The 24,946-nt window shown below is 35.7% G+C and overlaps 1 protein-coding gene, 1 long non-coding RNA gene and 1 pseudogene across 2 annotated transcripts; 1 reads left to right on the top strand and 2 right to left on the bottom strand.

Moving 5' to 3' along the window:
* Positions 1–7,127: 7,127 nt before the first annotated feature.
* On the bottom strand, positions 7,128–8,249 carry LOC131597630 (WAT1-related protein At4g08290-like; annotated as a pseudogene).
* Positions 8,250–9,946: 1,697 nt separating this feature from the next.
* LOC131599438 (uncharacterized) lies at positions 9,947–10,700 on the bottom strand. Its single transcript, XR_009282770.1, has 3 exons — positions 10,611–10,700; positions 10,482–10,531; positions 9,947–10,233 (listed from the first exon to the last, which is right to left on the bottom strand). It is a non-coding gene; the product is annotated as an uncharacterized LOC131599438 (long non-coding RNA).
* A 3,381-nt stretch (positions 10,701–14,081) lies between these two features.
* LOC131595042 (casein kinase 1-like protein 1) lies at positions 14,082–20,553 on the top strand. The gene is made up of 14 exons (XM_058867263.1): positions 14,082–14,463; positions 14,586–14,626; positions 15,846–15,915; positions 16,043–16,191; positions 16,328–16,423; positions 16,520–16,590; positions 18,574–18,635; positions 18,739–18,802; positions 18,885–18,969; positions 19,059–19,185; positions 19,315–19,397; positions 19,480–19,543; positions 19,686–19,828; positions 19,915–20,553. Exons 1-14 carry the CDS (start codon positions 14,388–14,390, stop codon positions 20,203–20,205), a joined length of 1,422 nt encoding a protein of 473 aa, XP_058723246.1. The 5' UTR covers positions 14,082–14,387; the 3' UTR covers positions 20,206–20,553.
* Positions 20,554–24,946: the final 4,393 nt, after the last annotated feature.

Genomic DNA, 24,946 nt, shown 5'->3' on the forward strand with positions numbered 1-24,946 from the left:
GCAACGTCTGCTCAGCCAGAACCTGGTAACTCTGCTACCTCCATACTCAGCTCCAGCAACCCCGCTCCTGGGTACAAGCATCATGCTAGGTGCGCTTATCATTCAGACAGTCCTGGCCATGATACAGAGGACTGTGGGCCGTTAAAGCACAAGATCCAAGATTTGATTGAAGAAGGGCTCATTGAGTTCGAAGATCCTCACAAGCCTAATGCCATAGGTGGCTAGAAAGAGGATTTCTTAGATCATTAGTTTTGTTTTCATTCGCAATTTCTTTCCGTTTGTTTAAACATTAGTCTTACGACATATGCTGTGTACTTTACAATAATCATTAATGCATTGCTTACGTTTGTCTTGATTTACTCCTAGTGTTATCACTATATTTAAAACTGTGTTTACTTGGTTTTCTTCTTTGTGATATTCAACTCTCGATCAAAGTCGTACACCTTTTGAGGGAGAATGACGAAAACGATACCATAATTTCATACGCTATGCTTTCGAACAGACCGTGTTGACGATGTACAGGCATTTGTTCAATCCCTAAATAATGGAGATATAAGGATGTTAATCCCTCGTCAACCCCTTTGAGCCCAAAGAAGTAGGAGTTTTCCTTCATACAAAATAGAACTCTTAATATATAACCTGGGGTAGGGTAGCTGCTCAGTTGACTTAATTATCCCAAATTGTTCCTTTGAACATAATCACCGATGGTTCCCTATCATCATTAAATCCGGCAGTCAATATCCGCAAAAAAAAGAAAGCAATGCAAAGACCTGCTAAGTCAAAACCTATTAAGGAGACTTAGGCAAAATTGGGGCATCCCGCTGACTGTAGTTTTTAAAACGAACAGTTCAGGAAAAAGTTAGGGATAACAAAGTCGAGAAGAGGTCATTACATACCCTCACAAGAGAAAATATTACAAGAAAGGAGGATGACTGCCTTTGCAAAATAAACTTCTGGTTTTTTAACCATCAAAAATATCAATATTCCCAAAGTCTTTTTGGAACTTAAACACATAGCTAACTGAGCATAGGACCGGAGGACATCACGAAGAGGGGGATGGGTACAAATAAACTTTGAGCCACTATCCTTGTTTCTTAAAACCGCGAACCAGGCCACGTTACAACCCTTAAAAGTCCTAACTGAAGCATGGTTAGTTCGAAAGCATGTCGTTACCAAAGGTATCCCGACTCCTTAAGGTCTACTATAACTCTTGAGTTGATATCACTTTCTTACAAAAAAAAAACTTCGTTTATTCAAAAAATGTTTTTAAACTTTCAAGACAGACATATGCATTCGCATCTTATGAATTTCATTACAAAGTACACTTGTCTATGTAGTTTCAGATGTTTAAACATCAGGGAGAAGTTGCATGGGGCATGGCTAGCTAAAAATCCTACTGACTGACGAAGTAGCTTTAAAAACTCGTCAAAAGAAGAAACATCCCTTACTCATGACTGGGATGGCTAATGTGTACACATGGCATAACTCGTCATTATCCCATTTACATGGGGCAATCTAATCAAGATCCATTGGAATCTCTCAAGGACGCTGAATAGCCCATGGGGCAAGTCCATCACCTGGGGGCACGTTGCAAAGATCACTCAGTATCAGATGATGTCAATGCCAGTCTCACATCCTTTCCAGGAACCTTTATAGGATACTTCTCAATCTGTCCATATAGTCTTCTTTAAGACATGTTCAAATACTTCTCACCCTTTTTAGGAGCTTTTTTCAGACATCCTTTTAAAGACCCACCTTCTTATCCTTTCTATTTTCAAACCCTTGCAAACAGTCTTCTCTAAGACATATTCCTTTCCAAGAACCTTTTCTAGGTAGTCTTCTGTAAGACATCTATTAATTTTTTTTGTTAGTCTTTTAAGACATATTCAAACTTCTCTTATGCTTTCAAGAGCCTTGTCAAACTTTGTTTAAAGTACAGAGTCTTCTCTAAGACAGTTCATCATCCTTTTTAGGGTGATCTTCTTCAAGATATCTTTTCCTAAGTTTTGTTTAAAACGCCACAAAAAAAAACAGTCTCTATCCTCTATAGGAATATTTTGACCCTCTACACAAACACATCCCTTTGAGCTTTGTTTAAAGGGCGATCTTATTTAAGACAATCTCCCATTTCTTTCCAAGGACCTCTTCAGGTAGTCTTATAGAAGGCATCATCTCATCCTAAGTACTCAGCAAATCATTGTCCGTCAGGATGTAACCTAAACGCATGACTCATTCTGAAAAGCATCTGCTTCACATTCAAAGCAACACTTAGCATCAAGGAGACCTCAAAATTGTTCTAATCAAAGACGATCATTCCTGATAAAGACTCTTGAATGGGGAAACCACATCCAGAGGGTTTTCTTAAAACAGGGGCATACAACCAAGGATCCTATTGACTAGGGGCATATCTTTAAAAAAATCAAACACTGGGGCAATGCATATCAGGCAAGACATGGTGAAATTCGAGTTCTCTCTAAAGGTCCCTCCTTCAGATTAAGGGGCACATCTCTCAAAATTTCCGATAATCGGGGAGTCACACTAGTATCATACAAGGAGCATTGTGGCATAATTGATCTTCTCACGCCTGTACTATTTACATCCCGCAGTGTGGGATAAGCATACATGCATAATTCTCATTTATTTTGAGAATCTCATTACATGACACATGCATCATGACATTGCATACAACTAATGCTGCCTTTTCAGGTCACTTCATAATCAAAAGGGTGTTATCATCCAATTACAGTGTAAATACGATCGTATCAACGATTCAATCTCAACGCGCACAGATACAATTCTAATACCTCATTCCAAGTCTTTCTTCAAAGGCAATCCAGAAGCAATCTAAGAATTTCTTACCTCTCCAGGTAGTCTTATCCTAACCTTTCCAAGCAGTCTTGTGTAAGACGTATCCTGACCTTTTCTAGGTAGTTTTGTTTAAAACGTCCCACGACCTTTATAGGAACCTCTCTAGGTAGTTTTGTTTAAAACGTTTCATGTCCTTTATAGGAACCTTTCTAGGTAGTTTTGTTTAAAACGTCTTATGTCCTTCATAGGAACTTTTCTAGGTAGTTTTGTTTAAAACGTCCCACGACCTTTATAGGAACCTCTCTAGGTAGTTTTGTTTAAAAAGTTTCATGTCCTTTATAGGAACCTTTCTAGGTAGTTTTGTTTAAAATGTCTTATGTCCTTTATAGGAACCTTTCTAGGTAGTTTTGTTTAAAACGTTTCATGTCCTTTATAGGAACCTTTCTAGGTAGTTTTGTTTAAAACGTTTCATGTCCTTTATAGGAACCTTTCTAGGTAGTTTTGTTTAAAACGTTTCATGTCCTTTATAGGAACCTCTCTAGGTAGTTGTATTTAAAACGCTTCGTGTCTTTTATAGGAACCTTTATAGGTAGTTTTATTTAAAACGTCTCACGACCTTTATAGGAACCTTTCGAGGTAGTTTTGTTTAAAACATATCGTGTCTTTTATAGGAACCTTTATAGGTAGTTTTGTCTAAAACGTATCATATCCTTTATAGGAACCTTTATAGGTAGTTTTGTTTAAAACGTATCATGCCCTTTATAGGAATCTTTCTAGATAGTTTTGTTTAAAACATATCATGTCCTTTATATGAATCTTTCTAGATAGTTTTGTTTAAAATGTATCGTTCCCTTTATAGGAACCTCTCTAGGTAAGTCTTGTTTAAGATATCCCGTATCCTATCTAAGAGCCTTTCCAGGTGAGTCCTATTTAAGACGTACCATAGCCTGTCTAGGTAGTCTTGTTTAAGACGTTTCATTTATTTTTAGGAGCCTTTCTAGGTGAGTCTTATTTAAGATATATCATGCCTTTCTAGGTGGCCTTCTTAAAATGCTTATCCATTCTTTTCTAAGACACACTTAGTTCTTTTAAAGAACTCCTCAGTTAGTCTTCTCCAAGACATTTTCCCTAAGCATTGTTCAAAGCCTAAGCTTCCTCACATCAACTTTCGATATACCCTGTTCAGGAACCTCTTCAGGTGGTCTTATGTAAGACATTATTTCCTCTCTCCTCGGATACAATCAAATGATCCAGGTATGAAAAGCATATGTTTTAGACAAATATCCTGCCAGGTAAATGGGTGGCATCTATAAGCCCATCTCCCGCAGAACTCCTTCCCTACGCAAGCAAATTTCAGGGCATTTCAGTGTCCAATCATCTTCTATCTCTTCAGGTTCAAGAAGATTGAACAGGGGCAGCTGTCATACCCCAAAATTTGCCTTCCATATTCCATTTACAATGATTCAAAGTTCAAGATTCAATTCCAAAGCTTTGCTCAAACAATCCCAAGATCCACTTCTAACTTTTCTCCCTTAATTTGTTGTTAATTTTAGTTGTAATTTTATTTTCATTTTATATTTAAAAATCACAAAAAATAATTTTTTTAATCATTTAATTTTTAATTTTCGTATTATTTAATTAAGCATTTAAAAAAATATTTATTTTTCACTTTTCTCCATTTTTATTGCTTTTATAATCACAAAAAATAAAAAAAATAAAATAATAGTTTTTCCTTAGTTTTTGGTCCAAGTCAATTAGCATTAAAACTTATTTGATTTGATTCTCTCTATTTTTAGATAAAATCAAAACAAATAATTTGGTTTTGTTAATAGTCTTAATGTTAATTTATTTATTTTTTTAACCTAATGCACTAATATAAATAGGACCATTTTGTACACATTAGGGGAGGGAGAGAAGGAAAAATTTCGAGAGGCGCTGGGATTCGTTGCCGCAAAAGCAAAAAAAAAAAACAACAACCGGATCTCAGCACAACAACACCGATACAGCAACAACACCAACAACTTCACGGTTTCGAAACGTCGTTCCCTTCCGATCGACCTCCACCGCGCCGACACGCAAACGATACGCTCCGCCGCTGAACAACCGATGAAAACATATCTTGCCTCACCGCCGGACATGTCCCATCCTTTAAATTCGGTAACTGCTTACTTATATTGGTGTTGGTTCATGATTGTAATGGCATGGATTTGATTTCATATTGTTATTTGACTTTGGTGTGGAAATTTGTTGTTGTTGGAATTAAAGAGAAAGAATGGGAAAGTGAGAGAGAAAGAAAGCGTGATACATAGTGGGAAGAGGACATGTGATTCATTTTTTTTTTACTGTAGAATCTTATCACTTTCTCTTATTTTCATTTTTTTATTTATTTAAGTCTTCCATGCCATGTGGTTGATTATAATTAGCTAGGTTTAAATTATAATTTATTTATACTTCTCTAGTAACTTGTTAGTTTTAGATAATCGATTAATTATTAAATTAGTTGGGTTGTCTCAAGTTAAGAATAAAAAATCATAAAATACATTAATTAATAAATTCAAACAAAGTTTATCAAAGCATTAGGGTTTGCCTAACCCCATTGGCCATTGGCCAAAGTGTTAGGATTTAGTTTATTATTCGCTTCGATTAAATTGATTGATCGCGGTGGGTAATAATCAATCCTTTAAATAATTAAATATAAATTAAAATAATATTATTTTGCTAAATGGTTTTAACCAAAGCTATTGGTTACGATGATTAGCATTTTCCCTTTTATCAAATTCGTTATTATTTGTAATCGAATCAATCGGTTACGAGGGGTAACGATACAAACTAATTATTAAAAATCATTAAAAAATATCCTAATTCGTTATTAGTAATAATCAAATCAATTGATTAAAATTGGTAACGGTGCAACTTCAAATCTGTTAACTATGGCGATCGAATCTATTGATCGTTGCGGTTAATAGTACAAAATTAAATCAGGGTTGTACGCCCACATCTAAAACATTCAAAACACTTCAAACTACGGATTTTCATCCTTATTCAAAACTACGATAAGGCAATTCAAAAAGTCTTCAAACCATCCCAAATCAAATTCTAATCCTAAGGACGTACAACCCTTCCTCGAACTACGTTGACTCTGATTCTCCCTAAGGAGATACGTAGGCACTTGGCAACAAGGCGAGTCCCCCTCCCTAAAATCTCAATTTTCCCCTACTCAATATTTTAGCCATAAACTGTTACCTTAGATTCAAAGCCATAGGAAAGGGTTGAGGGTGCCTAACACCTTCCCTCGACCTGAATATAGTATCTTACCCTAATCTCTTAACTGCATAGGTTTCCTATTCGCCTTGGTAGAATAGGTGGCGACTCTAAATATTAATTTTTAGGGCAGGTTGCTACACAAACAGTGAAATGAAATAAGGATAATGGAAACAACATTGGTTCAAGCAAAGCACAAATATCAATGTTATACGAAAACCTTAAAGTTAAACGCATACCCGGTGAGATCCGAACATTCAATTTTTTTTCCAGAATTATAGCTTTAGCATATATCATCGTAACACGCCGTGATTTTGTAAACTCATCATGAATGAAACATAAATTCTGCAGCTCCAACCAACCTATAAAGCTTCAATTCTCACCTTCAATCTCTTCGTTATTCAACATTTGCAGTGCAACATAACAATACATTGCACAAGTTTAGAAACATTCATCGGTATGTCTCAAAAGTTGCACTTCTAAAAAATAATAATAATGCTTCATAACCTTGTAAATATGATATAAGAGCTCTCTGTCGGACTGTGAGAAGTTAGCAAAGGCACTCCCAAAATCAATTTCCAGTCTCAAAATCTTAAAATAGACAGACTATGGAAAAGATAATTATATTAGTCAAGTAGATTTTACCTGGATGCCGGTGTGAATGCAGAGATAAGAATCAAACTCGGTTGGATGACAGATTTTTGTATTACCTACAGTTCCTAATAGTAAAATTCAAATAAAAAGAACAACCCGGTAAATTAATTTGCGTGTAATAAAATTTAAGGAACACTACAAAGAGATAGTTGTTGCTATAATCCAAATGTGTTTATCAACAACCATAACGAACCTGTTCCACGAATCCAAACCGGTACCACAATTCTGCACCTGCAATCGATGTTCGAAAACAGAGTCAAAATAATAGTTCTTCAGGAAATAACAAACTCAGTTCTTGTCGAATACCACCCGTTCAAAATGCTCTTTGGTTGTTGTTGTCACTGCATGCTCTCAAACATATATTTTGCCTTGAAGCTTTGCTACATCTATAATTGCACTTATCATTACAATCTGCAACATACATACACATTTAGTTATCAACAAAGTTTTAACAATAAGAGTGAGAATATATTTCTATAAGAAACCGTTGATATCTCACACACACCTATCTGTTGCAATTAATGAAATATGAAAATATATGTTCACCGAGAACAAAAATTACAGACAGGGAACTCATTTTTGCTCCTCAATGTTATGGCCTGCAATATGTAAAAGGCAGAAAAGCCAGCACATCCAATGAAGAGGAAACATGTTCCTATGATCCACCTATCATCACCGCAATCGTTCACAATCTCAGGATGGTTGGTAGCATGACTAATGGATGACTTCACAACACTAACTACAGGACCTTTGTATAGAGCCATTAGCAATGTTCCTGCAAATGTTATTGCAGTACCGATCATTTTGGCTTGACATGCTACTTCCTTTATCTTCATGTGCATCATGTTCTGCACAATATAATAAATTGTTAATTAATTTACTAAAATTTATTATTCAAAAATAATTTAGAACTATGATATGTATCTATTAAATTGCTTACTTTAAAATGATAGCAAACACAAAAGTAATGGAGGGAGCAGACTTCATCACAGCGGAAAGGAACGAAGCCGAAGTTAATTTCATCCTCAATAGAGCAAAGCATTGATGAAGTATTATTCTGTAAATGCAATACAATATATCTTAGTTAATTAAGTTACTATAGAAAAATCGAGATTGAAATTCATATACTATAAACTATAAAGTATAAAATTATAATTATGATTAATTACTCGAAAAAAGCTAGTAACATAATCTCTGAAAATACACGGAGACTCGTCTTCGGCCTAATTTTCCAGAAAGAGAAAAAATAAAACACAACTTTTAGAACATCCTAATTAAAATGCTTGATATGTATAACTATAATACTAATTATGAATGAATGAAAGAGGTTGTTGGAGAGACCTTTCTAGATAAAATGCAAATGGAGCTAATGTTACAGTGGCGATAGCATTACGGTAGACGATGAAAACGTAATGGCTCATTCCTCTTTTTATAGCATCCATGGCGAAAATGAACATTCCTGCAGAACTAAATTGAACTGTCAAGAGTAGTAGACATGGCTTTGCATTTCTTAACCATGCACCCATTTTTTCAATCCATTTCTTAGTAAGCTTCTTGGGTGCTTAGCAAGTGATGTTGCTTATTATTATGGAAGTGATTTTGTACATTGATGATGAAGGCATTCTGAATATTTATAGCCAAGTAATATATTTAATATAATAATGAAGTTAAAATAGTTTTGAAATTTTGATCTTAATTTCTTCAAATAACAATTTTCAATTTGCATGCTATCTCAGAATCCAAATCGAGAGAGCAGTGAGTAAACTCAATTAGAGGTGACATATATCATGATGTCTCTGCTACTGCCTCTGCTGGAACTGCTAGCGAAGAAAAGGATGATGATGAAAAAAGTGCATTGCGAAACAAAAGCTCGAATCGAAGTTGCGTCAGTAGAAAGCCTTGCACCAATTGCTCCACTTGACACTTAACACATCTTGTTAGAAACTGTCACACGGTAGACTTGTTCCAGCAGCCGTATATTTCTGATTCAGCAACTGCAACTCGATGATAGCAAACAACAGTGTGCAAATTCATACAAACACGAGCAGTGGTAGTTGATCCATATATGAAACACCACATCAACGTCCACACAGTAAGAATGCAGCGATAGAAAATTGTGGAGATTGTAGAGAAAGTGTGAGAAAGAGCACTTACATACGGAGAATATGAGGAATGAGGCCTTGAGCTAAAATCCAAAAGGGAATTTGCTGCAAAAAGAAGAGTATGGAAAAGATTTGTTACCAGATGCCCATGAATCTCCTTACCTTGCTTTTTAGAAGCAACATTTGCACAAGCTAATATAATACTGATGAACGAAACAATATTAGGTACCATGCCATAGACTCTCATTTCCGGTTGGTTACTGACACGCCTCCGGAAATGTGTTGCCCATGTCAATTGATCCAAGTGGCTATATCAATTTTGTATGTCAAATCCTCAACCTGCAAAAACAACAATGAACATATTGTCATATTTCATTAAAGTATTTAAACAAATCGATTGACTGTTAAAATACTGATATACAGTCTTGAAATCTGAATTTTTTTACTAAAAGCACCAAACTTACTATATCTTTCTATACTGATATACCAAACTTGAAATCTAAAATACTACTTGAACTATTGATTTTTAAATTTATTGACTGTGACAGATCCTTATCCAGCTGCTCCCACAGGAGAGGAAGAAGCAACTTGCGTCACAATGTCTTTTTTTCTTATTATCTCTAAGTACATCCACCACCTGTGTTAACAATTCAACCCCCAAGAAAATAAATATAAATGAGCAACAAAAATATAACAAATCTCAATACAAAAAAAGAGGATCTCATAAAACAATTAACACAAATCGAAGATCTCAAAAAAGCAGCAAGCAAATAGATCGCAAACCGTACAATGTTAACCAAACAATATAACCAAACAGAGGTGGCTAGCAGTGGCTGCACTAAGTAAATGGAGTATTATATTAAAATAACTTCATATAATTACAAATTAGAGAAGTAAGGAGCAAATTACTTCATATAAAAACAAACCGGCGAAGTAAGTCTCAAAAAAGCAGCAAGCAAATAGATCGCAAACCGTACAATGTTAACCAAACAATATAACCAAACAGAGGTGGCTAGCAGTGGCTGCACTAAGTACATGGAGTATTATATTAAAATAACTTCATATAATTACAAATTAGCGAAGTAAGGAGCAAATTACTTCATATAAAAATAAACCGGCGAAGTAAGGAGCAAAAAAGTTTTATCAATAAGCGTACACGATGTCTCTCGATATGACGGATAGATTAAGAGACTGATGTCACGTGACCCTAAATTAAAATTTTATAACTATCAAACCTACCATTGTATCAGCAGTTGTAGATTATTCAGAACCCAAATGGTGGATGTCGGTCCATAAATGCGACGAGTAAAGTATTTGTTTCCCTCTTCTCCAACTTTTATCGCCTGCTTGAACTCCGTCCCCTTCGATTTCCCTTGCTTCCCCGACGAAAACTCGCTAGAAAAAGGACCTGAAGAAAATATCGGCAAAGGCGATAACACCACACCAGCAACCGACCCGTCTAGACCTCATAAAGTTGGAAGAAACAAAATATGAAACACAAATTTAACTGATATGTCACAGCAAAAAATTAGTGAGTTCTATTCATGTATCTTAAAAATTCTTAATAACAATACATATCCAATAATATATTCATCTACAAAAATCAAATATAAGTTAAAATTAAAAATTACAAAGTCACTCCAGACTAACCATTACCTGCTGTTTGAGTTATCAATCAAAAGGACATACTACTCCAAATTTGAAATCTGCACATATAAACAACATTAGAAGAAAAAAAGAGAAAGTTGAAATCAAATCTGTTTCAGAATAGTATTCGTCACCCACCGCGAACCAACACCGACATAGTGCAAAACCTACTCTTTCAAACCATCCATTTTTTCCTCGGACAGCCTCTTTGCAAAAACCTACAAATAACCATTGATTCATATACCAAAAAGAAAGAAAATCCTAAAGTTAAAATTTCATAACTTTCAAACCTACCATTATATCACTGACAAAAAGTAATGTAAAAAATCAAACTTGTTAATCCAAAAAGAAGAACATACCTAAAAAGCAGAAAGAGGAGAAACATATCCACCGAGCAACGATTTTCACTTCGCCGAAATCATATGTCTTTCGGAAACGCAAAAATTATTTAGATTAGGGATTATAGTTTTATCTCAGTGTTAGAGAAGGAGAAGAAGGAAGAGAGGGAAGAGAGATAGAAAGAGGAAGAAATTTGAGGAAAGGATGGGTGCAAAGTTTGTCTTCTCGAGAAAAAAAGGAAAAGAAATAGTCATCTCCAGAAAGTGGTACACGTGATGGAAGAAAAAGTGGTAGTTTTGAAAAGGTAGAAAAAGTGGTAGTTTTGAAAAAGTGGTAGTTTTGAAAGGAAGGAAAAGAAGGAAAAAAAAGTGGAAAATTGGAAGGAAGTAGAAGACCCTATCCACGTGTCAAGTGAAATTGCAAAGAAGGGTAAAAATGGTTTTTCAAGAACAATCAATTTTCTTATATGATAGATAAAAATAAATGTGTTGATTTTAATTAAAAAAAGTAATATTATATAAAGTTATGTAGTTGATGATAAATGCATTAAGTAAGTATTTGAGAGTACAATTATATTTTTAACTGTAGCCGTGTCAAAGAAGTGCGAGACACCATTTCATAAGCAAATGTATGATCTATGTGTTAAAGTTTGCAAAGAAAATGATGAGTTAGAAAAAAAATGTATTATGTTCAATCTCTAAAATATGAAAATGAAAGAATCATGGATGAATCAAATCAACTTAGAAAATGTATATTGAACTCTATTAATTTTAAAACTCGTGAATCCTTAAAAGTTAAAATCAAATATTTGTATTAAATGTGAAAGCTCACCAAAGGTAGAGAAAATCTTGTTATGATTCTATCTAGTCATAAAATTTTGTTGGCTTAATTGCAACTTTGGTCTCCCTATTTTGTCTTTTTCTTTGTCCCCCCATTTTTAAAACTACAATTTTGGTCCCCGTTTTAAGTTTTTTGTTGAAAAAAGGACAAAAATAGGGACAAATTTGCAGAAAAAAAGCAAAGTATAAGGACGAAAATTGCCAAGAAAACTTAAAAAGGGGACTAAAATAGTGGTTTTTAAAATAGAGGGATCAAAATCAAGAAAAACACAAAATAGGGAGACTAAAGTTGCAATTAAGTCAATCTTGTTATTATTCTCTAGCCCAATTTAGGTAAATCTAACTTGTTCTCGATTTGTGCATAGTTCCTTTCCAATGTCGCTCCTACATTATCTTGAGTATGATCAGAAGGGGGAGGAAGAGGAGTATTTCTCACTACCAATGCTCTCTTCCTCTTCGTCACTTCATCTATCAACCTCATACTATCTGCAAGACGGAGTAAAGTTATGGTTAGGACAAATATTGAAACAATGATAAAGATACATATAAATATGATCTCCTCACTCACTAAAAAGTTTTCTCCTTTCCTAGGCATCAACTGCCTCTACCACCGACCCCATGTCAATATACCACCTTCTTTGTTGCATCGATGACTCATCCAAAGGGCCAATCCCGTCTTCATATCCTAGACTCTCTAAAAAACAATCAGGTCAAGATGTTTAAAGATAACATGTACTTGTTTGTAGCCCTCTAGAAATGGTTTTGACACTAGTATTTTTGGAATCTATCCCCATATTTGTTCGGATTTGACCCAGGAGGCCAAGAAGGGGAATGTTTGTCTTCCAGTAGAACACAAAAGATGGAATGAGCCTCACAAATCCTAAGGACGACTAGGAAGTACCAATCTTTGAAAATTTTCCATATGTCAACGTAAACTTCAGTCACTTTCTTCGGTTGACGAAGCAATAGCAATCCTTGCCCCTATTCCACTTTTACGGAAGTGCATTTGAAAATAACTTCTAGTACGACACTCCACCCTAGTACTCACACCAATATTATAACACCTTTACATACACCATAACACACAGGATGTAGTTGAGAATGAGAAGTCGTTAAGTGGTTCAACATTTCCACTTTTAAGTCATCGAGGGGAAACGTCCAACACCTTTAGGTCTACTCCTCATGAACATACGAGGTGTCTCTTATATCGTCGTCACTAGATATATCTATAAAATATGTGGGTCCATCTACTAGATTGGTCATTTCTAAGAGAAAAAAGCAAAAATAACAACAATAAATGCGAGATATATAAGTGCTACTTGGAAAAAATGAAGAGATGAAGTCAAAGCAATGATGAACTACCCAGAGACACAAAAGACCAAGTGGGTACAAAATCTAGACGATAAACAGATGGCCAATACGAAGTATCAGAGCTCAGGGAAGGAGAATCATAACTGACGAAAAAGAGAGATGGTTTAAGTAAAAAAATAGAAATGTAACCTAAAATGAGAAAATGCCTTTATGTAGGTGGGCATGGTAGGCAGATCTAGAGTTCAAACTAAAGGAAGGTAGACAATAAAAAATAATGGATAGATTCACCTCAAAATCACAACGATACTCGAGTACGCTTGATTAATCTAAATGGAAGAGTCACGCCCTATCCTAGGGGTCTAGGGGAACATGCACAAGTGATCACTTGAAAATATTTAGTGACACGACTGACAATTAATGCGTCTATTCCCAAGGTTATATGCTCCCATTCATCACACATTTTCTCACTTCTACCAGCTAGGAACCCGTCAGGAGTATAAGGTAGAAGATAAAACACTCTAGTAATCTCAAGTCTCTGCACTGCTACATAGCGGCACCTTAGAGGAACTGTTTTTGTCTAGCCTTAGGCCCAAAGACACGAATACTGAACTACTGGAGACCGCGTGATCACATAGTCAAGAGGCCAACACCCGATCATTTCCCTCGGGGGATTTCCTGTCGTCAGATTTAATCAAAGCATTCTCTGCATCCACATCGAATAACCTAGGGCAGTTCTAATCTTTTTCCATATATAAAGCTCTTCAAGCATCAAGACCTATATATTCTACTTACTCACTCTCTGGTAATACTTCTTATTCATTTATTGACTTGAGCATTAAAGTGTTAATCTTATAGATCCACTACGATCCGCATATGAATCCTAATTCACTCCATCATCAACTATTTTTGTCCTGAACGAAACACTTTTGACAATTTAAAAAAAATCTCACATAAATTATTATTAAAAATTAAAAAAACAAAGTATTTTTTTGAACTCTAAAAAATGGACCCAAAACAAACAATTCTTAAAATTCGTTTTTAGATAAATAAAAAAGAATCAATTTTAATATTTGTTACATTTGTGTACTTTTTTGTTAAAGAACCCAATTGTATGTTATGTCCTACGGTTTTTTCTCAAGCACTACACGAGTTTCCGCTCTAGTAGTTTAATATGCATCATATTTCCTCCAATTTTCTCAACAAAAATGATACTAACTTTCTCCAATTTATTTCCTCAATAACCATCATTTTCCTTTTTTTTCCTTCCCACCTAATTAACCTATTAACCTCACACCCCAAAAATCCATCTTCGTTTTTTTCGCCTTAATTTTTTTTTTGTAACCCGATCGAAGAACACGGTTCTTGTCGTCAATAATTTCGGAATTAAGCGTTGAAATTGGCCTAGGTTTTCAATTTCCCCTTTTGAATGGAACGTCGCGTTGGAAATAAGTATCGTCTTGTTCGTAAGATCGGTAGTGGTTCGTTTGGGGAGATCTATTTAGGTTGTTTTTTGATTTTCTATCGGTTTTGATTTTTTTCTTCATATTTCAACTAGAATTTGTAATTGATTAAGAGGGTTTTTTTGTTTTGTTTTGTTTTTGGTTTGGTTTGTTTTGAATTGAAGGTACTAATATTCAAACTAACGAAGATGTTGGAGTTAAGCTTGTAAGTGATGTTTACTAATTGCTTTTTTTAATTACGTGTTTTGTTGTTTGTGGAATTTTGTTTTTATTGCATCATTTGGTTGTTGAGCTTGAATTCTGAAGAATAGGAATAGGATGATTCAGAGTTTTGTATTGGCATTTATTTGTTCATTGTTCTGATTTTTTGTTAGGTTGTATGTGTAGTAAGGCTAGACAAAGTCGAATTCGAAATGAATATAGTAGAGAGTGTTGGGGCTAGCACTTATAGTAGAGAAGATGGTGGAAAATAGACTTAGGTGGTTCAGGGTATGTTGAGAGAAGACATGTAGATTCTGTGACAAGGAGGGTATATTAGATGGAGAGTAGTTGAACATTTAGAGAAAGAGGATGATTTAGAAAGAATATAAGTGAAGTCAGTAAGAAAGATGTCGAGATTAACGATTTGGGTAGAAGCATGGTCCTGGATATAACATTATGGAAAAAGTTGATCCATGTAGCCGACTCCACTTAGTGAGATAAAGATAAAGCTATGGGATATGGCTTAGTTGTTGTTGTTGTTGTTGTTGTTGTTGTTCATATTTCATGTTTGAATATGTCAATGTAAAAGTGAGTTGAACAAAAAATTTTATTGTAAAACTAAAAACCGCATGTTGAAGCAAAAAACTACGAATTCTAGCTTCATATTATAATCAAGCATTGAAAAAAAGGGGCTGTGACAGGTTTATACATTTTCTTACCAATATTTTCAAGCATGGAAAAAGGGGTGTTTTGGTTAAAAACACTTTTGTTTTGAGTGAGGATTTTGTGGTTATGCAGTAGTAGTAGGTTTGAAATGATTAATGATATGTCTGTCTGCTATCGTTCAAAAACAGAACTAGCACTTTGTGGTATTGTTCTTCTTGGTAGACTGATAGTTCTCAAATATTTGGGGTTGCTTACGGCTTGAAGAATGCATTGCACATATTGAATCTTGTAATTACTAATTTTTCCTCCCTGCCCCAATCAAAGAAAATAAACTGCTGTTAACACGTGACTTGAGTTTCCCTAGTTTATTCATCCTTTAATCACTTAATTATATGCAATATTTTGTGTAGAAAGTAAACATCAAAATAACTAGTTTTTATAGTTGTCATTTATTCCCGATAGGGTCTCTTCTTGGACTTTGCTTGTAATTTTGGGCATTGCTTTGTTGTTACCTTTTTCCTTCCTGATCTTTGTTGTCCTCTGGTCTTTTTTATTAGGAAAATGTCAGAACGAAGAATCCTCAGTTGCTGTATGAGTCCAAGTTGTACAGAATACTACAAGGAGAGCGTAATGCCTGCTGTCATAATCATATCACTTTTTTATATTTTCAATTGCACTTTTTGTAACGAACCCTGCTTTAATTGATCTTATTTATAATTTGTAAATGGTCCTAACTCAAGTTTGGGCTTGGCAGCTGGGATTCCAAATATTAAATGGTTTGGAGTGGATGGAGATTACAATGTTCTAGTAATGGATCTGCTTGGACCTAGTCTAGAAGAGATGTTTAACTTCTGTAATAGAAAGCTCTCGCTAAAGACAGTTCTCATGCTTGCTGAGCAAATGGTAGGTCCTATTTGTACAATCAATTTTTTTTACTAACTACTCAGCTTACTTTGACTCTCTGTTCAAAAAATGATGTATCAATTAGTAGTTTTTAATCCTTTAAAAACTCCGTTCTTCTGTGTTTTTTTTTTTTCAGATCAAACGTGTTGAGTTTGTTCATTCTAAATCGTTTCTCCATCGGGATATCAAACCAGATAATTTCCTCATGGGCTTGGGAAAGCGGGAAAACCAGGTGGCTAATTTATTTACATTTGGCCTTCAATGTATTGTATATTCTTGTTCATATATTGGGTGTTTATTGTCTATTGGTCTATTGGTCTATATGTAGGTTTACTGTATTGATTTTGGTTTAGCAAAGAAATATAGAGATAGTACAACCCATCGACACATTCCTTACAGGTACGATGATTTAGCTGGTTTGTAAATGCCTTAGTAAACTAGGCTATTCCTAAATTGTTAGATCTTGATGGTTTAGTGGAATTGATATGACTCGGTTCGAACTAATTTCATCCAACATAAATGATAATTCTCACATTTCAAGTTATCATAATACTTATATTTTGTTTTATTTTCATCTTCATATCGAATAAATCCAACCAAGCAGTGTATTTGCATGAGGGAGGGTTTATAAATTATATGAATGATTTTGTAATTATATAATTAAGAGTTTTCATAACAAACATTTTTGTGTCAGTATTATTGTAAGTAGATAAACCGATCATGCTCTGCTTGTCTATTATTGTTTCAAATGTACACCCTCTGTCTGTCTTTGACTAGTATGATGATGCTATGAATACCAGTCTATTCATTACACTATACTTTAGAGTTTAGACGAGATGGGAGGCTGGCAGTTGCAATGGCTAGGGATTTGATGGAAGCTTTAAATCCTAGTCCAATTTCAGAGCTACTCCAGTTTAAGCTAGTTTCTTAAAACAACCAACAAAGCCTTTTCCAATTAGAAGACTATTATCTATAATCCTTACATATTTTAACCGGTCATCCAACAATAGAATCTTTTATTCTATATCTCGACTCTTCTGGTAGCTATAATTTTTTATCAATTCCAAATTGAAATTATAATTGTATTAGTAGACCCTATACATAGTATCATCTCCTTGCTACATCATATTTCATTGTTCGACAAGTTTTTCTTGTTTTCATGTCGTTTAATTTTAATTTCAAAAGTAATTTATTTTCTGTGGTAAGAAGAGTAGATTAGATAGAAGGTAGTCAAATCGCAAGAGGCAGGGGAAGACCTACAATTTTTTTTAGATGTTACTAAGAAATACTTGTAGATTAATGAGTTGGATAGATATATGATTTATGACAGAACATTATGGTGTCGTTTGATCCATGCAGCCAGCCCTACTTAGTGGGATGAGGATTGGCTGTTGTTGTATAGGTTGGTGATATAAGAACTATATCAGATTTTTTTTTTTGGAGCAAATATTGATTATATATAATCCAAAAAACAGATATGTACAAGCTGATCCAAAGATCCAAGCAACGAGCTGACAAGCAATACTCAAGGCCTAACTATATCAGAATTAACTATAAGTAGAATGCTTATGGCATTTCTATTTCATCAAAACTGTTATTTAGGATAAGTTGTGATCAGAGTCTGCGAAATTGAGAGTTGGATCGTAGGATCCCACGATCCAACATTTCAAACCCATTCCTCTATGCTGCGTGTTGCGTTGAATCAGGCTAAGTAGAATTGTACGAGTCAGTGTTGTGGATTGTTCTGGAAATTTGATCAATTGGGCTGGGTTTTTTTGGACAAAAAAAATCCTAATTTATTAATTATTTCGGATCCGAGCCGAGTTCAGAGAAATCAATTACTCTTTTATGTTTCTCTCGAGTTCTCTTCGCACCCGATTTCTTCGACGACAACGCTCTCTTTGTTTCTTGCAATGCTGCCGCCTGTGACTCGACCTCCTCCTTACTTTCACTGTTTCTGACCATTCCCCCTTTCACTCTACTGTGCAGCTTGGCAGGTCTCTTAGTAGTTTGGAAGTTGTTGTTTTTAAATGATATTTCCACCCGATAGGTCATATTGTTTATTTTAGTTTAATATTATGATTAGAGGCTATTTTTCTTAACTATATGTCTTTTGACGCATCTGTAGATGTACTAGCATAATTAAGTAACTTGGGTAGAATCTTAAATCTGTGCAACGATCATCGAGTTACGATTTTTCAACCATCTTCGATCTTGCATAGACTCTCGATTTTTAAAACATTGGTTGTGATTCCTGTCCGTGATATTTCGTCCATATTTATTTAGACCTCGATTTTATATAGCCTAGTTTGGCTGCTGTTGTTTTAGTATTAATTTATTTTGTAAATATGACTTGTTATTTGTTTCATTTTGAAACATCAGGGAAAATAAGAATTTGACTGGAACTGCAAGATATGCTAGCATGAATACCCACCTTGGCATTGGTATATACGATCTTTTAATACTTAACATTGCTTAATGTGCAGCAAAGCGGTATTATCTAACATATATATGTTGCTTGGTACTATTTTTATGATCAATACATAGAGCAAAGTCGAAGAGATGATTTAGAGTCTATTGGTTATGTCTTGATGTACTTCCTGAGAGGAAGGTGATTATTGCTGTCTACCTTGCATTGTTTTCTTCTAGTGCTGTGTTTAAAACAGTTGGCTTGATTTTCATTTTTTATGTAGTCTCCCATGGCAAGGACTTCAAGCAAGAACCAAGAGAGAAAAGTACGAGAAAATTAGTGAAAAGAAGGTTTCTACTTCGATTGAGGTGAGCGGGTTTGTTATAATTTTCCGTTCAATACATACTATGCACTATATCTTAAATTGCACCCATGCCTTCCTTGTCGTGTATTCCAGGCCTTGTGTCAAGGTTATCCAACAGAATTTGCGTCATACTTCCATTATTGCCGGTCATTAAGGTTTGATGACAGACCAGATTATGCTTACCTCAAAAGAATATTCCGCGACCTGTTTATCCGTGAAGGTTTGAAATTATTCTCAAAAAAAAAAAACTTTGGTCTCGATCTTCAAGTTTATTTTATACACGCTTGCAGGACCTGCTCTTCAATCTGTTGCAGCAAATTTACTCTTTAATGTTTTGGTATTTGAACAGGATTCCAGTCTGATTACGTCTTTGATTGGACTATCTTGAAATATCAGCAATCACAGCTAATCACTCCTCCAGCACGTGGTATTGTAAGTTTTCTTTTCTCTATTTTTTCCTCCTTTGGGACCTTTGCCATTAGAAATGGCTAGAATTCTTATGCTTGTATTTTAGGGGCCTGGTGCTGGAACTAGTTCTGGAGTGCCTCTTGCTATGACTAATGCTAACCGACACGCCGGTAATTTCTTTGTTGTCTGTATGCTTCCTTTTACATTAAATTTAGTTTGACTCGGTATAATACGCGTGTGAATCAGTTTTTAGCAAATCAAAGTCATGCTTTTGGGCTTTCTGGTTTTAACTTTTTTTCCATTATTTCACAGGAAGGGAAGAAGGGCGTCCTCCTGGTTTGGTTTCAGGAGACTCTACAAGACGACGAATGTCGGGGCCCATTTTAAATTCTGTAAATATGTCAAAGCATAAAAATCCAACCTCTAGTGACGCTGCTGTTAGTAAGGAGGTTATGGTGAGATTTTTTTGCAAGTTCATAATTTCCTTTTTACAAATAAGATCCTTTATTTATTTTGTAACGTGGTGTATCAAATCACGCAGTTATCAAATGCCAATGTCTTGGGCGAATCAAGTGGGTCATCAAGGCGAGTTGCTGATAGTAGTAGCCGCAATCCATTTGGTGGCGCTGATTCAGATCTCCGTGCTCGTGCTTCTGAAAGTATCCGTGGAAAAGCACACATAAGTTCAAGTGGACAAAGAGGTTCACACATTGGATCGTCAGATCCAAATAGAGTAGCAGCATCTTCTAATAATGGTTCTCATGTCAAGAATTATGAAACCGCAGTCAAGGGCATGGAGGGTTTGAAATTAAAAAACGTCGACTCCCATTAATAATTTCTTCCCATTTTATCTTGTACATATAAAATTCGGGTTTACATGCACTGCAACAGTTGCTTATGTTGCTAGTGAGCTGTGAGAGATGGGTTTGATACAGAAATTCCGGCTTCTATTGCGGCTCATCTGCGCGTAGCGATAAAGCTTAGAAGCAGAAAGAACTTGAAGTAAATCAGAGATACTTGATGTAAAGCTTAGGTCTAAATTGACACTTATTTTTTTGGCGGGAACCCCTTATATTTGTAACCTTTTCCTGTGAGCAACTATTAATTTATTTGATGCTTTTAGTGTCATATGGATCACATAGTTCAGTGATATCAAATAAGAGCAAAAATTTTAAATTTAGCTGTTATACTCTTTATTGTGTAGCTGAATATTACTGTTGCATTAGGAGGAATGCATGTGTTTATGTTAAAAGTTTCTATCTTGTGAATTTCCTATTATGCAATTTTTTCATGGTATTTATCTGCTTCAACCATTAGAGACATATATGTAGATGGCTTTGTACGCTTTGAACTGATTTGAGTTTCTAATCTTTGTTCAATTATCTTTTATCGTAATGTTTTTCTAATTTTTGTTCAATTATCTTTTATTGTAATGTTTTTTTGGTGTTGACGAACATATGAATTGAACTTAGAATCATAGCGATTACTGACCCTAACATTATGAACCAGATCTAAGATAATTGTTCAAACTTAGTAATTGATATAAAAATAGATAGTTATAAGTTTGTGATCAAGAAATTAATAAGCATTCTTGTTTGTTTTTACTTCGAATAATATTTATGCCGGATTGACCAACAAAAAAAAATACTACGTTGTGTGATATGTAAGTATTATAGATTATTCTCACAAATGATAGTTGTGGATTGACCAACAAAAAAACAATACTACGTTGTGTGATATGTAAGTATTATAGATTATTCTCACAATGATAGTTGTGTATGTTATCTTTTGATCTGAAATCACTAATCCACACTTAATGAGTTGATCATTTTAGTAGTGTCAAATATTGTATATAACAAGACAATTATAAACTCAATTGATTTGTTGTGTGATATGTAAGTATTATAGATTATTCTCACAATGATAGTTGTGTATGTTATCTTTTGATCTGAAATCACTAATCCACACTTAATGAGTTGATCACTTTAGTAGTGTCAAATATTGTATATAACAAGACAATTATAAACTCAATTGATTTGATGCTCAACGAGTCATGTTGAGTGACCTAGTGGGTCTAGATCAAATTTTTATCTCATATATATTTAGGAGTACTATCTACATACTCCTTGATCGAGTATGATTGTAAAAATGCACATTCATGATGAAAAAAAGTTAATTTGAGATATTGAGCTTATTTATGGTTACTAAGTATCATTGGATATAAAGAAATATAATATTAGACTATACAAAAGTGACATAAAGTATGCATAGTGTTCAATATAGATATAAGAGAAAAAAAGATAATACATGTAATCTTTATCACAAAAAAAATTATGTCAGATCATATGACATCCTCATCACTTGACTAATAATGATGTGTTACTAGAAATTGCTCGTTGTTTATATATATATATATATATATATATATATATATATATATATATATGTATTGTTGATATTTGTAAATATAGTGTTAAGAATATTTGTATATAGAATAGTCCCACATCGACTATATTATGTAATTAGCTGTAATCTCTCTATATATAATAAAGTCTCCGTAGTGCTTTACAAGACACACGGTTTATTCAAATGCCTCTTAGTCTTTCGTATCTTAACATGGTATCTAGAGCCTACTAAGAGGAAATTCTTCGCCGTGTTTTACCCGGTTGACCTACTGTCTTCCGGTGAGAAATTTTCTTCTGCAAACCGTGTCATCATTCCGGTTTGCCTTTTTTTCGGCGACTATATTGGTACTGTTCATCGCGCGTACTATTCATCGCCGCGGTACTTTTCACCGGCGCGACACTGTTCATCGACGCGATCCGCTCTCGGTTTATTCTTCCGACTCGCAAAAATCTACCCTCCAGTTCAAACAGCCTCGTTCTTGTTAACTTGAAGCTATGGGAGACTCGTTTACTAAAGTTCCGCTAATCCCATGTGAAAAACTAACGGGATCAGCAAACTATAACACATGGGCTCATGCTGTCGATATGTGGTTTCACGGTCAGGGATTTGAAGAGCACCTAACCACAAAATTGTCTGCCGTTGCAACCGACAAACTCGCTAATTGGAAGAAAACTGATGCCTCTCTGTGTACTGTGTTGTGGTTTTCCATAGCACCTAACCTCCAAGCTCAGTACCAAGCCTACTCCACTTGTTATGAGGTATGGGAAAAGGCCAAGAAAGTCTTTTCCAACGACGTTCACTCTCTATACAGTGTCATCCACAAACTCAACACACTGACGTTGGAAAATATGGATGTGCAAGCTTATCTGAGTAAGCTTGATGCCTTGAAAGCAAGTTATGAAACCCTCATGCCTTACGTAAAAGATGCAACAGCTCATGCCGAACAGCAGAGTAAATATTTCATGGTCATGGCACTTAAAGGACTACCATCAGAACACGAATCCGTTCGTAACCAGATTTTATCAGGTACTATTGTTCCTAGCTATGATACAGTTAGTGAACAACTGTTGCGCTTGGCTACACCTCATGAGTTTGGTCTGGTTTCTCCTCCAACTATTGCTGCTCCAACACCAGGTGACACTGCTGCCCTTGCATCTCTTGGAAACAATCAAAATCGCCTTCGAGGAGGGTCATCCAACTCCAAACCTCGTCCCAAGTGCGACCATTGTAATCGGCTTGGGCATACTGTCGACCGTTGCTGGAAGCTGCATGGCAGACCTCCACGTCAGGTAAATGCAGCTCAAATTGATTATCCCGATACTATGCAGACTTCACCTTCACTTCAAAATCCTACGCCAAGCTACGACGATTTTCTCAGGTGGTGTAAGACTAATCAGAACTCTGGTTCCACGACTTCGGTTGCACACATTGGTAATTCATCTATTTGCCTCTCTCAATCATCTCCTCTTGGTCCTTGGGTCCTCGATTCTGGTGCGTCTGATCATGTTACCGGTAATAAAGGTTTTTTCTCTTCCATCTCTACCTCTGGTTTCTTACCTAGTATAACCGCCGCAAATGATTCTCAAACCCAATCCCAAGGGATTGGTACTGTTCAAATCCTACCATCTCTCTCTGTTACTTCTGTCCTATATGTACCTAATTGTCCGTTTAATTTACTGTCATTCAGTCGTTTAACTTGTGCCCTTAATTGTTCTATCACCTTTACTAATAGTGCTGTTACTTTGCAGGATCGGAGTTCGGGGAAGACGATTGGCGTCGGATGTGAGTCTCAAGGCCTCTACTACTTCTCTGCGTCATCCACCACATGCTCTGCCGCAGATTCTCCACTCATTATACATGCGCAGTTAGGTCATCCAGGTCTTCCCAAGCTCCAAAAGATGGTGTCCAGCTTATCTAAATTATCTAGTTTACATTGTGAGTCATGTCAGTTAGGGAAACATACTCGTAGTCACTTTCCCAATCGAGTCAATAAACGGCCTGCGTCCCCTTTTGCTTTAGTTCACTCAGATGTTTGGGGTCCTTCGCGTACTGAGTCTACCTTTGGGTCTAGGTATTTTGTCACTTTTATTGATGATTTTTCACGTTGCACGTGGCTATTTTTAATGAAGAACAGATCAGAATTGTTTTCTATTTTTGAAAATTTTTATCAAGAAATAAGAACCCAATTTGGCTTGTCTATCCGTACCTTAAGAAGTGACAATGCACGCGAATATTTATCTCAACAATTTCAAATTTTTATGTCATCCAATGGTATTCTGAACCAAACATCTTGTCCTCATACACCTCAACAAAATGGGGTAGCCGAACGTAAAAATCAGCATCTCGTAGAAACCACTCGGACCCTACTTCTCCATGGTAATGTTCCTCTCCGGTTTTGAGGGGATGCGGTGCTCACGGCATGTTACCTCATTAATCTCATGCCCTCATCTGTCCTTAATAATAAAATCCCTCACTCAATCCTGTTTGCAAACTCTCCTCTTCACCCAGTTCCTCCTCGAGTTTTCGGGTCTACGTGTTTTGTACACAATCTCTCCCCTGGTCTAGATAAACTATCAGCTCGATCACTAAAGTGTATCTTTCTTTGTTATCATCGATCCCAAAAGGGATATCGTTGCTACTCACATACTCTACAACGATACCTCGTATCGGCCGATGTTACCTTCTTTGAGTCAATTCCATACTTCGAGTCCAGCCAAGTAACTCCGGAACCCCTTCAGGAAAGTACTCCTACACCTCTTCCGGAAGTCTCATTTCCCCTTATCCCCCACCATTCTAGCCTTACGGTTGACCCTCCCACTACTCGCCCATTTCAAACATATCAGCGTCGCCAACCCACTTTTGTCGTACCTATTCCTGAGGCAATACCTATCCCTGAGGTCATTGCAGACTCTCCTCCGACGCCTTCGCCATCACCGGATCCGATCCCGCAACCCGAGTCCGATCTTCCGATTGCTCTTCGAAAAGGTATACGTCAAACACGAAATCCTTCTCCACATTATATTGATTTATGTTATCATCGTCTTTCTCCTTTGTAGTATACTTGCTTGTCTTCTTTGTCTTCTGTTTCTATTCCTAACACTCCAGGTGAAGCATTATCTCACCCTGAGTGGAGGCAAGCAATGATTGACGAAATGTGTGCTCTTCAA

Source organism: Vicia villosa, linkage group LG4 (assembly GCF_029867415.1).
Source record: "Vicia villosa cultivar HV-30 ecotype Madison, WI linkage group LG4, Vvil1.0, whole genome shotgun sequence".
Classification (NCBI taxonomy): Eukaryota; Viridiplantae; Streptophyta; class Magnoliopsida; order Fabales; family Fabaceae; genus Vicia; species Vicia villosa.